Here is a 14476-nt window from a genome sequence, read left to right on the forward strand (position 1 = left end):
TCATACTCTCACATTTATCAGTGCATTTGGTTTTCAGGCAACTGTGAATATTTAAAATATGCTGTTACCTCTTTTTCCTGACAGTGACATAACTAGGAAAGTCTGCTGTTGCCATTTTTTTAAATTTACGCAATTAAATTATAAAATAATACCAGTTAAAACCAGCTATTTCCTGCTCATTACCTCTCTTTTACTTTTCAGATGGCTGTTTTGCCACATTGTAGACATAAACTCAGATGCCAGTGGTTGAGTGAAAACAGCCTAATGAGAGATAATTAAATTATAAAAAGATGCATTAGTTCCTAAAACAGAGGTAGGAATTTTGAAGGAAATTCAGACAAAGGGATATATGTTGAAGGAGTAATGAAGAGAGTGGCAGAGAGATACATGGAGTGACAGAGAAAACATATGAAAGAAAGCTGAAACCAGAAGTGAGAAAGGAAACACTGTGTAAGGGACAACTGAAAGACTTAGTTCCTGAAACTTAGATTTGATTATATGGGCATCTGATATATGACAGTAACTATTATACTTTTAAATATGGTTCATGAAGTTAGTGAATTTAAACCTATTTGGTAAGGTAGAACATACAAATACCTAAAATACAAAAAAAAGTAGCAAAGAAGGGGAAAAGAGAAATGATGACTATGAGACCCCAGGAGAGAAAGCACGAATAAAGAAGTTCAGAAGGGTGGAATTGATTTCTTTTTATTTCTACTTTAGACTTGTGTGCCTGTTGATAGTCACTTTATTAATCTGGGTTTGCTTGCTTCTTCTAATAAAATGTAATCTTAGACTCAAGAAAATCAGTTTAAATTCAATGTGTGCAAGGTGTGTAAAGATCTCCTAGGATAAATGTAAAATACTTTTTTTTTTGGTAAAATACTTTCGAATGAAAAAAAATCATAAATGCAAAAGATAAACCACAGACTGCTAAAAAATATTTGCAGTATATGTGACAAAACATTAATATCCATGATATACAGGAACTCAAGTAGTCAAGAAAGAGACAGCCCAAAAGAAAAATAGGCAAAGGATCTAACAGGTAATTAAAAGAGGAAATGAAAATTTTCAATTTATACCAGAAAAGATGCTCAACTTCATTCAAGGTCAAGAAAATGCAAATTAATGCAAGGAGATATAAATCCTAGACACTTATCTCCAATCCTAAAATCTACAACACTGACAAAAGGTTTTTCCTCTAAATTTTGTACCAAAATTCATTTAGTGGCAAAACCTGACTCAGATTGACATGGGGCTATTTGTAGTTTTAATTTGTTCCACTCAGTATGGAAATGCATTCTCCCCTACAGAGAGATTACTGTTTTTGATAATCCAGTGCTATTCTGGCCCTGCTGAGAGCATAACATAATATATAGCACATGCACTGGACTTAAAAATCTGAAAAAGTTTGAATTCTAAAATTTATCTGGTCCCAAGCGTTTCAAATGAGGGCTTAGAGCCTGTGTCCTCTTTACTCAATGTCCAGAATTGCATGTACAGTAGTGATGAAGTATATTAAAGAGCCATTTGTAGAGGGGGTGAAAAAAGACTGAAAGGAAACATGCTAGTGGTAACTGGGTGGTGAGATCATGGGTGATAGTTCCTTCCTTGATTCTACAAATTTTCTAAACTTAAGTGTCCGCTGTTGGTGAAGCTGAAAAAACATAAGCTGTAAACATTCCCTAAAGGGTAGAGACACTATTACAATGCGCTTTTATTCAAGAGGGAGCTGGTACCAATGCCATACCTGTCGGATCATGCAGTGGAGCAGTCCCCTCATCAGCTTCACTACACTCTGCAGAAATAAATGGAAACAAGACTGTTATAAACATCCCTAGATGCAGGAACACTTACTCAGCAACTGCAGTTGGTACATGACCTTTTGAGAACGAGTAACCCTATCCTGGGCTCCTATTTACATGGCCTTTACTTTATAGGTACACAGAAGAGCTAAACTGCAGCTAAAAGTGGAATCAAAAGCTGCAGTTGCTGCCTCCCTCAAGTCAAAAAAAGAATCCAAGCTCCAACAGGCTTATGTAAAACCAAGCCAACCATCCTATTAGAGGACATTCCACCCCGAGAAAAGAGGCAAGTCAGCTCTGAACTCCTAAAGCTATAAGGGTATTCTAGAATAGTTCCTAGGGCCTGGAAAAGCCAATGGCATCACTTTTTATTTTTTCTAAAGTAGCCCAGACTTACCTTCAGGAGTTCACAGAAATATTTATCTGTACATTTTCTCTAAAGAATAAATGAACTTTATTCAGAGTAAGTATAAAGGGGAACTGTTAGTACAACTCAACCTCTTTTCCATGGGGAAAAAAAGCCACAGTATTCTTAGATCTCAACTCATCACTCTTTCTCTTACTGGGGCTTGGCAAGTTTCTTTTTTTAATGTTTATTTATTTATTTTGGGAGAGAGATAGTGAGCAGGGGAGGGGCAGAGAGAGAGAGAGAGGGAGACAGAATTGCAAGCAGGCTCCATGCTGTTAGCATGGAGCCCAATGTGGGGCTTGAACCCACAAACTGTGAGATCACAGTCTGAGCTGACATCAAGGGTCAGATGCTTAACTGACTGAGCCACCCAGGTGCCCCTGGGCTTGGCAGTTTCTAAATTAGTTAGCTTTCCAATCATAACATTCCAAAATTCTGGTCACCAACTATATACTGTACTGGTTGGTATAACATAATATAGTAATAATAATTGTATTACATTATAATATAGTAGAGTAATACTATACCATACTAGTTATACTACATGACACTAGAAGAGCCCATCAACAGTGGCATGGGTAGGCAATGTTTTGGAAAACATAGCATCAAATGGCTTCTCCATTTCTTTTCCCATTTTTATTTTTTTAATTTAAATTCAAGTTAGTTAACATACCTAACCAAAGATGTAAAAGATCTGTACAATGAAAACTATAGAAAGCTTATGAAAGACATTGAAGATGACACACAAAAAATGGAAAAACATTCCATGCTCATGGATTGGAAGAACAAATGTTGTTAAAATGTCTATATCCACTCAAAGTCAAAGCCATCTATAGATTTAATACAATCCCTGTCAAAATACCACCAGCATTCTTCAGAGCTAGAACAAACAATCCTAAAATGTGTATGGAACCAGAGATATCCTGAATAGCCAAAGTCATGTTGAAAATGAAAACCAAAGCTACAGGCATCACAATTCCGGAATTCAAGCTGTATTACAAAGCTGTAATCATCAAGGCAGTATGGTACTGGCACAAAAACAGACACACAGATCAATGGAATAGAGAACCCAGAAATGGACCCACAAATATATAGCTTCTCCATTTATTTAAGCTTTCTGTTTCACAGTCCAAAAGAAATACAACCAGGTTACTCCAGGATATGCTAGCTCAGAGGTGGCTTCAGGACACCTCTGAAAATAAATCTACTTAGGAGCCACATCACTCTGTTATTCCTTCAAAACACTGAAGTGGGACTATGAGCAATAGGCATGATAAGGATTAAGTACCTGTTAAGTCGGTTATGCTCCAACTCTTTATGCAGGCTTTTATTGAGAAAGAATAAAAAGTGTATCCTTGGGAGAGCTCCCTTTGTTAACTAATTGCTGTCTATAAATGGTGCCCGCCTCTTACACATCAAGGGAAGAAATCATATACATACATACATATACATGCATATATACATATATATGTGTATAATGGTGCCCGCCTCTTACACATCAAGGGAAGAAATCATATACATACATACATATACATGCATATATACATATATATGTGTATACACACACACACACATATATATACACACACACGCACAGATATATATATATATATATATATATATATATATATATGTGTAGTCAGGCAGTATATGATCTCATCACCTTTTATTTTAATTTACTTCTATCTATCTATCTATCTATCTATCTATTTATTTATTTATTTTGAGGGCAGGGGAGGGGAGAGAGATAGAAAGAGAGGGAGAGAGAGAATCCCAAGCAGGCTCCACACTCAGCACAGAACCCGATGAGAAGCTCAATCTCATGATCGTGAAATCATGACCTGAACTGAAATTGAGTCAGACGTTTAACTGACTGAACCACCCAGGCGCACCAAATCTCCTCACCTTTTAAAGTATGAAGCATTTATCATAAAATAATGAAACTGACTGCAACCCCTATAAGAAAATCTCTATCATTACTTTGACCCTAATGAAAGAGACCATCCTTTTAATATACCCTGTTACAGAAAGCATCTGAACTATCTTCTACATGTCACCGCATCCTCACAGGTTTCTATCACATTCTTTCAACTTTCTTGGCCATCAAAAAGCCTTGCTACTGCTGTCTACATTTTCTTTAACTTAAACAGCAAACCTTAGGGCGCCTGGGTGGCGCAGTCAGTTAAGCGTCCGACTTTAGCCAGGTCACGATCTCGCGGTCTGTGAGCTCGAGCCCCGCGTCGGGCTCTGGGCTGATGGCTCAGAACCTGGAGCCTGTTTCCGATTCTGTGTCTCCCTCTCTCTCTGCCCCTCGCCCGTTCATGCTCTGTCTCTCTCTGTCCCCAAAATAAATAAACGTTGAAAAAAAAATTAAAAAAAAAATAAACAGCAAACCTGGGAATCATGGGCCCAGTGGAGAATTCCTGATTCCACTTTTGGCCTCCTGCAATGGCCATTGTCTGCCATTTCTGTCCTCAAATTCCAACTTCCAAGCCAGAATACAATTAATAGAAAGTATGGGCAGGTAGGAATGAGGGGAGGTATTTGTACTTTGTATTCCTCCAAACTGGCCATTTTCTGTTTCATTGCTGTAGTTAGCATTATTTAGACATGTTTATTCATACACTGGAGCTTTAACCACATCAAATGACACCCTCTTCTTACCTACTCTTTTTGAAGACATGGATCTACATACAGTAAAGCCTTGGATTCTGAGTAACTTGTTCTGCGAGTGTTCCGCAAAGATGAACAAACATCCCTAACAAATTTTATCTTGATAAACGAGTGATGTCTTGCAATATGAGGAGTACATGATGCCAAATGTCACATGATCACAACTGAGCCAATGGTTCTTTTCTTTCTCCCTCTCTCTCTCGCTCACTCTGGGATTGTAGATGATCATCAATGCAATGTCACATTTCTGTGAAATCCTCAAAAGGAGACAAAAGCAAGTGTCATTGGATAGGTTACTTGTTGGAAGTTGCACAAAAAGAAAAAGATTCCATTGAGCCAAGAGATAGCAGTGATTCTGTTAGTGATAGTGGAAGTCGTCCTACATAATAACCCTCCTCTCTCATCTCCCTCACACCAGCCACAAAGGTTTTCAAAGATAAGTGCAGGTTAATTTGTTTCTTTTTCTTTTAGTTTATTTATTTATTTATTTATTTATTTATTTATTTATTTATGAGAGAGCGAGAGTGAGCACACACGTGCAAGTTGGGGAGGGGCAGAGAGAGAGAGAGAGAGAGAGAGCGGGAGAGAGAGAGAGAGAAAGAATCCCAAGCAGGCTTTGCAATGTCAGTGTGGAACCTGATGCGGGGCTAAATTCACAAACAACGAGATTGTGACCTGAGTCGAAACCGGACGCTTAACTGACTGAGCCACCCAGGTGCCCCTAATTTATTTATTTTTCTTTATATTTTGCATTTTCTTTATTATTTTGTATTATATTACAGTATTGTAATCATTTTTATGTAAATATTTTTGGGTTGTGGAATGAATTATCTGAGTTTTCATTATTTCTTATAGGGAAATTTGCTTTGATATACAAGTGCTTTGGATTACAAGCATGTTTCTGGAACAAATTATACTTGCAAACCAAGGTTTTACTGTATTTGTAAACTGACTATATAAGGACATATAACCATGTACAACCACTTCTACATTAAGTATTAATCTCTTTCTCTTCAGGTATATGTACAATCAGATGTTTGTTGGGCATGTAAAATATGCAAAACACTCTATCAGGCTTTGTGGAACATAAAGATAAGGGATACAGAGCACATACGTTAAAAAAAAAATACCCTAAACTACATAGTCTACCTAACAACTCCTAGTTATCCCTTAAAATCTAAATTTTCTGTGACTCCTTCCTTGCTTTGTCGAGGTAAAGACAAGACATTCCCACCTCTGTCCCACAGAACGTTGTACTGTATCTCCTATATATTACCTACAGTATCTGTCCTAATGTATTATTTATTTGTTTATATATCTGTATCCCTCATTAGACTATAAACTCTTTAAGAAAATGGGACAGAGACCAGGTTTAGAAATAAACCTTTAAGTGGATTGAGTAGGCTTTATTTTTAAAAATATATATTCCATGTTTGCAAGTAATTCCCAAATGGCTCATCAAAAAAATTGTGGGTGTGTGTATGTGTGTGCATGCACGCATGCATTTTGAGAAAGGGAGGATGTAAATAAGACAAAATGTTAACAATATAGTGAATCTAGATAAAGAGTACATGCAAATCTGCTCATTTTACTATTTCTTATAACTTTTCTATAAATTAAAAAATTTTTAAATAAGAAGTTGAGAGCTAAATATAAACATTTTGTCCCATTTTGTTTATTTATATCTAGTACAGGGCCTGGCACGTGACAATTACACAAAGTCTGCTAAATGAAAAAGTGAACATGCTGAGTAGTACAGACCATAAGTGATCTAGAAGTTCCAAGAAAGTAGCCCTGAGAAAGAAGTGATCACTGTACAACTGAGTGGTCTTATGAGGACAGAAACCACAGAAAAAGTGAGACTGGTGCTGGGCTTGAATGGACAGTATTAGTTCAGATTGGAAGAGAACGGGTATCGTGAGTGGAAGAAACAATTTGTTTTTGTTTTGTTTTGTTTTGTTTTTGGAAGAAACAATTTGTAAAAAGATTTGGAGGTGAGACTGTTCATGGCTTCCATGGAGGAAAAATTCAAAGACTTAATCTGAAGTTATAAGATCCAGGTTGTATTCACAGCACCACCAAATTCCAGCTTCATCTCCAAGCTTCAATCCCTTCACATAAATTGAGGAAGATAATACCTAATTCACAGGGTGTTGTGAGAATAAAATACTAATAATTATGGGGAAGTACACAGTACAATAAAAAGTATTTACACAAATGTCAGGTATTTTTATTAAGGGATTATTTTTAGAAGAATAAGGAAGATACCAATCTGGTTAGAACTGGGAGTAGATAATACAGGGCCCCCAAATCTTACAATTTTGAAAAAGCAGGCTAGGACCAAGCCCTAGAGTCTTGGCTATTAATCAAAAACATCTGGATTTTACTTGTCAGGAAATAAGCCACAGAAGCATTGCTGAGAATGCAAATGATATAATTAAAATGTGTTTTTCACAACAGTGTTGTGATCAAGGTTTAGACTATGGTCGAGGCAGAGGGGAATAGAAAGGAAGAGATGGATTAAAAAAATTACATGAATCAACAGACTTTGGTCTGCATGTATCAAAAGGTAAAAGGGCAAGTCAGAAATCACCCTAATGGCAGCACTTTTCAAATGCTGTTTTATAGAACACTAGTCCAAGAAATTCTGGAAAAGCTGTAAACCTCACCCTCATTTTACATTTGAAACGCACATAAGTACATCAAAGGCTCAGAGAAATAATGGAGTAAAGAAACCCACTGTTTAACATACCCCCAAAGTTAGTTGACCTAATGTTCCATGCAATACACTCCGGGAAATTCTGTAAATAATGTTGCTTAGGTGACTGGTAGAATGAAGACACCAATAAGAGAACAAGGGATGTCTGCTGAGTTGCTATTGTTAGCTAATCTCTTTTTTTTAAAGTATTTGTTTATTTGAGAGAGAGAGAGTGCGCAAGCAGGGGGAGAGGCAGAGAGAGAGGAGAGAGAATCCCAAGTAGGTTCTGCACTGTCATGCCCCGATGTGGGGCTCGATCATACGGAACCGTGAGATCAAGACCTGAGCTGAAACCAAGAGTCGGGATGCCTAACTGACTGAGCCACCCAGGTGACCCAGTGATCTCTTTTGTTTGTTTTTAGTAGGGAACATGGGGTTTCAGACATCCTGATTTTGAGAAGACATAGGATATGCAGGTACAACTGAACAGAAGACAATGAAAATCAGGGTTTGAAACTGAAGTGAGACCAGAACTAAAGATGAAGTTTTGGAAGTGATTCATATAAAGGTAATAGTTAAACTCATGAGAAAAGGTAAGAGACGACACAAAGAGAACAAAACTGAGGAAGAAGCAGAACTGGAGGCATCCAAAGAGCTATCTCTATTTGTGTGCCTATTTATTTTTATGGGTGTGCATCTTTATCTGTGTGACTAAGAGGAAAGGGCATTTGTAAAAACATATATGTGCATAATTATATTCTTATTCTAAGACAGAATAGTCACCTAAACCCTTGTCTCCTAATTCTCTTTAGTTCTTTGACATTATTTCACAGAGAGAAACCAATGTGAGAGTTGGAAGGAAGAGTAAAAATGATTAACAATTGGTTTAGGAAAATCCACACAGTAATGGAAAGTTGACCGTAGGTGGGAATTTCATCTGTCGATTTACTGGATTTAATCTATCCTCATTTACTGGCCGTAAGTCAATGGTTATTATCCCTAGTTTCACTTTAGAATCAGTAGTTTTTTTTAAAACTGAGGGCTACTGGAGGGGAGGTTGGTGGGGGGATGGGCTAAATGGGTGACAGGCACTAAGGAGGGCACTTTTTGGGATGAGCACTGGGTGTCATATGTCATCACTGGGTTCTACTCCTGAAACCAAGACTACTCTGTGACTACTCTGTATGTTAACTAACTTGAATTTAAATAAATAAATAAAAAGAATCTAAAAGAAATAATGTCCCAGGGCTCCACTTCCAGAGATTTATGTAAATTGTTCTAGGCTGGGGTTCAGTAAAAGTATTTCTTAAAAGCTTCCCAAAAGATTCCAATGTACAGCCAGAATAGGTTAGGGACAAATGTAGCTCACCACCTGTTACGTAAATAAAGCTTATCTCTGGCTGCTTTTGTGCAGCAACTGAAGTGCTGAGTAGTTGGGCAGAGATCACACGTGATCCACAATGCCAAAGATATTTCCTATCTGGACCTTTACAGAGATGATTTTCTGATCCCTGGTCTGAATTAACTGAGTCAGGTTTGAGAAAAGTTAATGAGACCTAATAATAAAATATGTTTTAATTCATAATGGAAGTTCATAGAAATTTTAGGATTCCCAGAGAAATGTTTATTTTTTGAAGATGCTTTCTATTGTTATAATGTTTTTGAGATATTTCAAAGTTATTACTGAGGTAGTATGGAAAATATCTTTGGGTTCTGCTAAAAATTATTTAATGAAACATTAAAACTTAAAAGTAAACAACTCAATGTTTCCTTAAATTTCCCCCCCCCCCCCGTTAAATTCTTTCTTCCTGGACCACAGAAGGAAAAATGTTAACTTTGCATAATGATTAGTCAACAAAGAGACAACAGATTTCTTCTAATAGTATTGAAAAACATTGGTCAAATTGTACTAGGTATGGAATCTTGGATATTGTTCCACTAATATTAATCTCTAGCAAAACAAACAAAATACTGAGCTCAAAATAGCCAAACATTACAGTAGGATGCAGAATTTCAGAGGTGGAGGGAGGAATAGGCTTACAGGACTTTTAAAACAACTCCTCCATATTTTCCAAATTCTTACAATGGTTATGTATGACTTTTATAAGCCATAAAAATATTGATCTTTACTTCTTAAGTTAGAGCAAAAACTCCAAAAATTTTTTTTTGATGGACCTAGGTACATCCCAATAAATGGCCTGAAGGAATGGCAAATGCCTGCCGTTGCAGATGACAACATGGTGAAACTTCCCTATTGCCAAGGACTGCAACCCCGCAACATGTTGATCCCTTTAAAAAATAACCAAGTCTTGGGTGCCTGGGTGGCTCAGTTGGTTGAGCGTCTGACTTCACTCGGGTCATGATCTCACGGTTCCTGAGTTCAAGTCCCACATGGGGCTTGCTGCTGTTGTCAGTGCAAAGCCCTCTTCGGATCCTCTGTCCCTCTCTCTCTGCCCCTCCCCCGCTTGTGCTCTCTCTCAAAAAAATAAAATAAAATAAACAAGGCTCAATATTCTGATTTACAGATAAAGACTAGAGTTCAGATTACCTAAGTCTGAGAGATACCGCTTGAGCAGATGGCTGGTGTAGAATCTTCTCCACTAATGGAAAATAATTCGCACATACCTTACAACTGACGGTGGAATTTCATAATATTAAGAGACCCATGTAGCTCAGAATATCATTTTCTTGGTCATTCAAGAGAACAGAGCACTCTCTGTCTATAAAGGATGTTACTTTACTGATGGGAAGGCCTTAAAATTTGGCTTAAACGCATCTGCTGATTCTGACCTTATTTTGCTTGGGGAGGGGGCAGACTCTGAAACAGTGGCCATAGGTATAAATTCAACAAATAAAGTCTTTACTTGTGTCTAGTTGTGAAAGACTCCTAATTTGTGTCAGTTACCCTCATACAAATACCACCTATCGATGAACACTGGGTGCTATATGTAAGTGATGAATCGCTGAATTCTACTCCTGAAACCAACATTGCACTGTATGTTAACTAACCATAATTTAAATAAACATTTGCAAAAGAAATAACAAATACCACCTATAATTTTCAAAAATGAAGTAAAATGATAGATACCTGCTTCCAACATTCTTCTCAATGAGAATAAATATGCTGGAGACTGCAAAATACCTTTACTTAGACGATTATAAATTTCAGCAAAGATCCCACGATAGGCTTTTCCACTATAACAGAACAGACTGCCCTCTCCCCCTGAATCAGCAAGTTTCAAGTTTCCACTACACCAAAAAAAAATCAGTACAATACAGGAAAGCATTCTGGAATGTAATTTCAAGAAGGTGAAGAGAGAGGGAGAAAGGCAAAATATAGTTCTTTTATCTCCTTTGAGCGACATTTCTTTAAAACCCTGCTTCCCATTCAACCTCCCAGCCCACACACAGCTCCAGATCTCTTTGTATATTTATTCTGAGTACCTGCTCCAGTTCATAGGCCTTTGCCTTATCCTCATCCCGGTCTGCATTCTTCCGATAGGCCAGGCCCAAACCCCACACAGCCAAGATACTGTACACATTATCTCGGACCCAGGCATCTTTCTGATCATAGCTGGCTGGAAGCAAGCCAGTCACTGGATTCTGTAAGACCAAGAAAAACAGGACAGGCAGGTAACCATAAGGTGTTAATATGAGGAGACCAAGTCTATCAAATGGGTTACTGAGGGACTTTGGTTTTCCTTCTACTTCACCACTCTTTAGTTTTATAACCTCCTCTTCTTCTGACCAAGTGCAAGCAAATGCTATCTTGAACAAGGGGGAAACGCCGGCTGAAAACTTCCAAGTCTGAAATGTGAGTATTGTTAAAAGAGAGGTAGTGTTTTAACTTTCCAGTTAGAAGGAATAACTATCAACAAAAACCTAGCATTATAGGACTAGAAAAAATATATAATTAATAGTGTATACAAGGTACCACAAATCTTCACAACAGTTTAGTCTTAAGATGACTAAATGTTCTCCTACTTCTTTTCTTTGGCTGGAGGGCAAGAAGATGACCCCCAAACCTGGGGGAGGGGACGGGGAGTGTCAATAAACAAGCTTCAACACATTTTTCAGCTGTGCCCCTGGAACCCCGCTGTGGCTTCAGGGACGGGGTGGTGTGGGGGGGGACGCTTAGAAGCCAAGGCTCAGGGCTCAAGGCTAACGGTACTTGACCCTCTTTCTGTTCTTGGCCCAACACCTATCTTTTCTTCAGGTTCCTCTACGCCTTCCCCAGCTAAGGGGCGGGAAGACCTGCTAAACACACACACACACACACACACCAGGGGTGGGTGTCACCCAGCAGTCTCTGTCTAGGCCATCACACTGCACATCCTCGATGATTACAGGCACCCCTTCACTTACCTGATGGCACAGGATGGTCTGATGCACCAGCCGAGCGTAGCCATCCAGTCGGACCCCGGAGTTACTTCGGCTCCTCATCGCGCCACGTTTCCAATCCCCTCAAGAGAAACAGCCTACGTGCTACAGGGGCCCTGGGTCCTCCAAGTTAGGAGGCTCCCCGATGCAGCTCCACCCTCGCGGGGAGGAAGAGCCCGAGTGCCAGGCCCCGGCAGAGCCCTCCCACAGCTCAGGCCTGGAGCCGGCCGTCCATGAGCCTGCGGCGGCCTCTGGAACTCCAGCCCACGCCAGCAAGTGCTCAAGACGCTCACGGTCTAGGGCCCCGCCGCAGCTCCCTGCCACCCTTACTCCCGTCCAGCCTCCCCGCGAGGTTCCTGCATTCCCCACTCAATCCCCGGAGACGGCCACGGCCCAGAGCCTCCCGCGCGGCCTGCGGCAGCAGGTCACTAGCTGCTGCGCCGCTTCCACCTTGCGGGAGACGCGAGCTGGAGGCGTGGCGGGCGCCGCGGGTCCTGGCAGCTGCGCGCTGAGTCCAAGGGGTTTGCCTCGTCCGCCCCGCCCGCGCGGGGGCCCCAGCACCCCCGCCCACTCCGCGGTCGAGAATGTGTCACCGTAGGCAATATGCTTTCAGAGGTTTATTTTCGAAACATTTCCAATGACGATTTAAGTTTTCCACACTTGCTGTGCATGCAGGATATTGAGGAGGCCTGGTTTCTTCTGCCGGCCTGGTTTTGGGAACCAATGGTAACTTCAGACCTAAGAGGCAAGACTCACACTGGCGTTAAGGGTCTAAAGAATTGGAATCTCTGGAGTTTTATTGCATTTTATACTTTTCACTAAAAGAACAGCTTGAATTCCTCACTTTGACCCAAACCAAACAAGAAAGAACTCCCTAAGGTACTTTACTCCTTAGCAACTGGTGAAGAGCCAGGCCCGGGAAGGAGGGGGGCAGTGGTGCCCTTTGAGGAAGCTAGTTTTCGGGTAGGGAACCGGGCTGGGAGGGAGCAGTACCTCAAGACCGCCTTGGCCAGAGAGGAGCTAGAGGAGATTGTGTAACTGCCTTGGAAGGCTTCCACGTGCGCATGTAGATCACGAGGCTGAGGCACCAAACACCCAGCTGAAAATAAAGGGGCTAAAGGGAGGCCAGAAAAGAAGCCTACAGGCAACCCTGATCATTTGCCACAGGGTAATCGGCCCGCACCCCGCTGGGTGGCCCCGTAGGGCCATTGCTCCCTCCGTTTGCAGCCCTCGACCCCAGTGCTTGATCACCGCTTATGCAAAGCCTGCACATGCTTTTCAAATTTTTTTTAACATTTATTTATTTTCAAGAGACACAGAGAGACAGAGTGCAGGTGGGGGAGGGGCAGAGAGAGAGAGGAGATAGGGAACCTGAAGCAGGCTCCAGGCTCTGCTTGAATCCAGCACCAATGAGATCCTGAGCTGAGCTGAAGTCCGGTGCTTAACAGACAGCCACTCAGGAGCCCCTGAACATGCTTTTCAAAGTTGGGTTTAAGTACCAACTCTCAGGGTAAGAGAGTTAGACTGACCTTTCAAATCCAATCTGGAGAATCTGTGATTTGAAGCCTTCCCTAGCCACCTCACCCAAACTAACCACCCAAGTGGTTTTGCATTTTCATTTATCTTTTTATTTCTTTAAATTTAGTCTCTTCTCTCATAAGCTCCCTCCATTTCAACACCCCCCTCACCCCTGCCCAAATTAACCTCAAGCCCAGCATCAAGGAGGTAATTAGCAAATATTTGTTAATGATAATGAAGAATGAGAAAATGCTCAAGAACTCAGACCTGGAATTTTCAGTTTTAACGGCCAGTTAGATGCAGTGGTACACTTAGAATTATTCTCAAGAATAGTTTCCATTGCAGTCGTCACTAGCTACGCAAATGCCAGGACTGGCAAATAACAAGCCACTTCAAGGCCCAAGTACTCAGGGGGAGAAAAAGTCCAGGGAAAGCTACTTCATTTTGGTGGAAAGAGTGCTTGACCCTTCCTGCATTGCCCCTAATCTCTGACATCTCCCTCTCAGCCTGTGTCCTCAGAAATCTTGTCTCTATGCTTCTCCCCTTCGAGCTTCTGCCCTCTCTTTTTCTTCATTTAAAAATGTTTACGGGGTGCCTGGGTGGCTCAGTCGGTTAAGCGTCCGACTTCAGCTCAGGTCACGATCTCACGTTCGGTGAGTTCCAGCCCCGCGTTGGGCTCTGGGCTGAAGGCTCAGAGCCTGGAGCCTGCTTCCGGTTCTGTGTCTCCCTCTCTCTCTGCCCCTCCCCCGTTCATGCTCTGTCTCTCTCTGTCCCAAAAATAAATAAACGTTAAAAAAATAAATAAAAATGTTTTCAAAATACCGAAATAATAGGTACTCACCAAAGAACTTGAAAAGTATAGAAAAGTAAAGCAAATCACCCATAATTCCTTCACACACACAACCACCTGTTAATAGTTTAGTGTAATTTTCTAGTATTTTCATTCCTTCTGCATGGGGCCTACCCCACCCCAAATTATTTAGAAGTATGAGT

General features: G+C 40.5%; 1 protein-coding gene across 6 annotated transcripts in view; it reads right to left on the reverse strand.

Moving 5' to 3' along the window:
- Positions 1-12425, reverse strand: part of PHKA1 (phosphorylase kinase regulatory subunit alpha 1) — a 178136-nt gene extending 165711 nt beyond the window's left edge. For 3 of the 6 annotated variants that reach the window (XM_045050991.1, XM_045050990.1, XM_004000633.5), the window contains exons 1-3: positions 11951-12424; positions 11030-11188; positions 1751-1798 (exon numbers count right to left, since the gene is read on the reverse strand). In XM_045050991.1, coding sequence (XP_044906926.1) covers positions 1751-1798; positions 11030-11188; positions 11951-12028 — 285 coding nt within the window. In that variant the 5' untranslated portion in view covers positions 12029-12424. Of the gene's footprint in view, positions 1-1750; positions 1799-11029; positions 11189-11950 lie in introns of all 6 variants that reach the window. The other 3 variants (XM_045050994.1, XM_045050993.1, XM_045050992.1) reach the window with 2 other exon arrangements.
- Positions 12426-14476: the final 2051 nt, after the last annotated feature.

Source organism: Felis catus, chromosome X, assembly GCF_018350175.1.
Source record: "Felis catus isolate Fca126 chromosome X, F.catus_Fca126_mat1.0, whole genome shotgun sequence".
Classification (NCBI taxonomy): Eukaryota; Metazoa; Chordata; class Mammalia; order Carnivora; family Felidae; genus Felis; species Felis catus.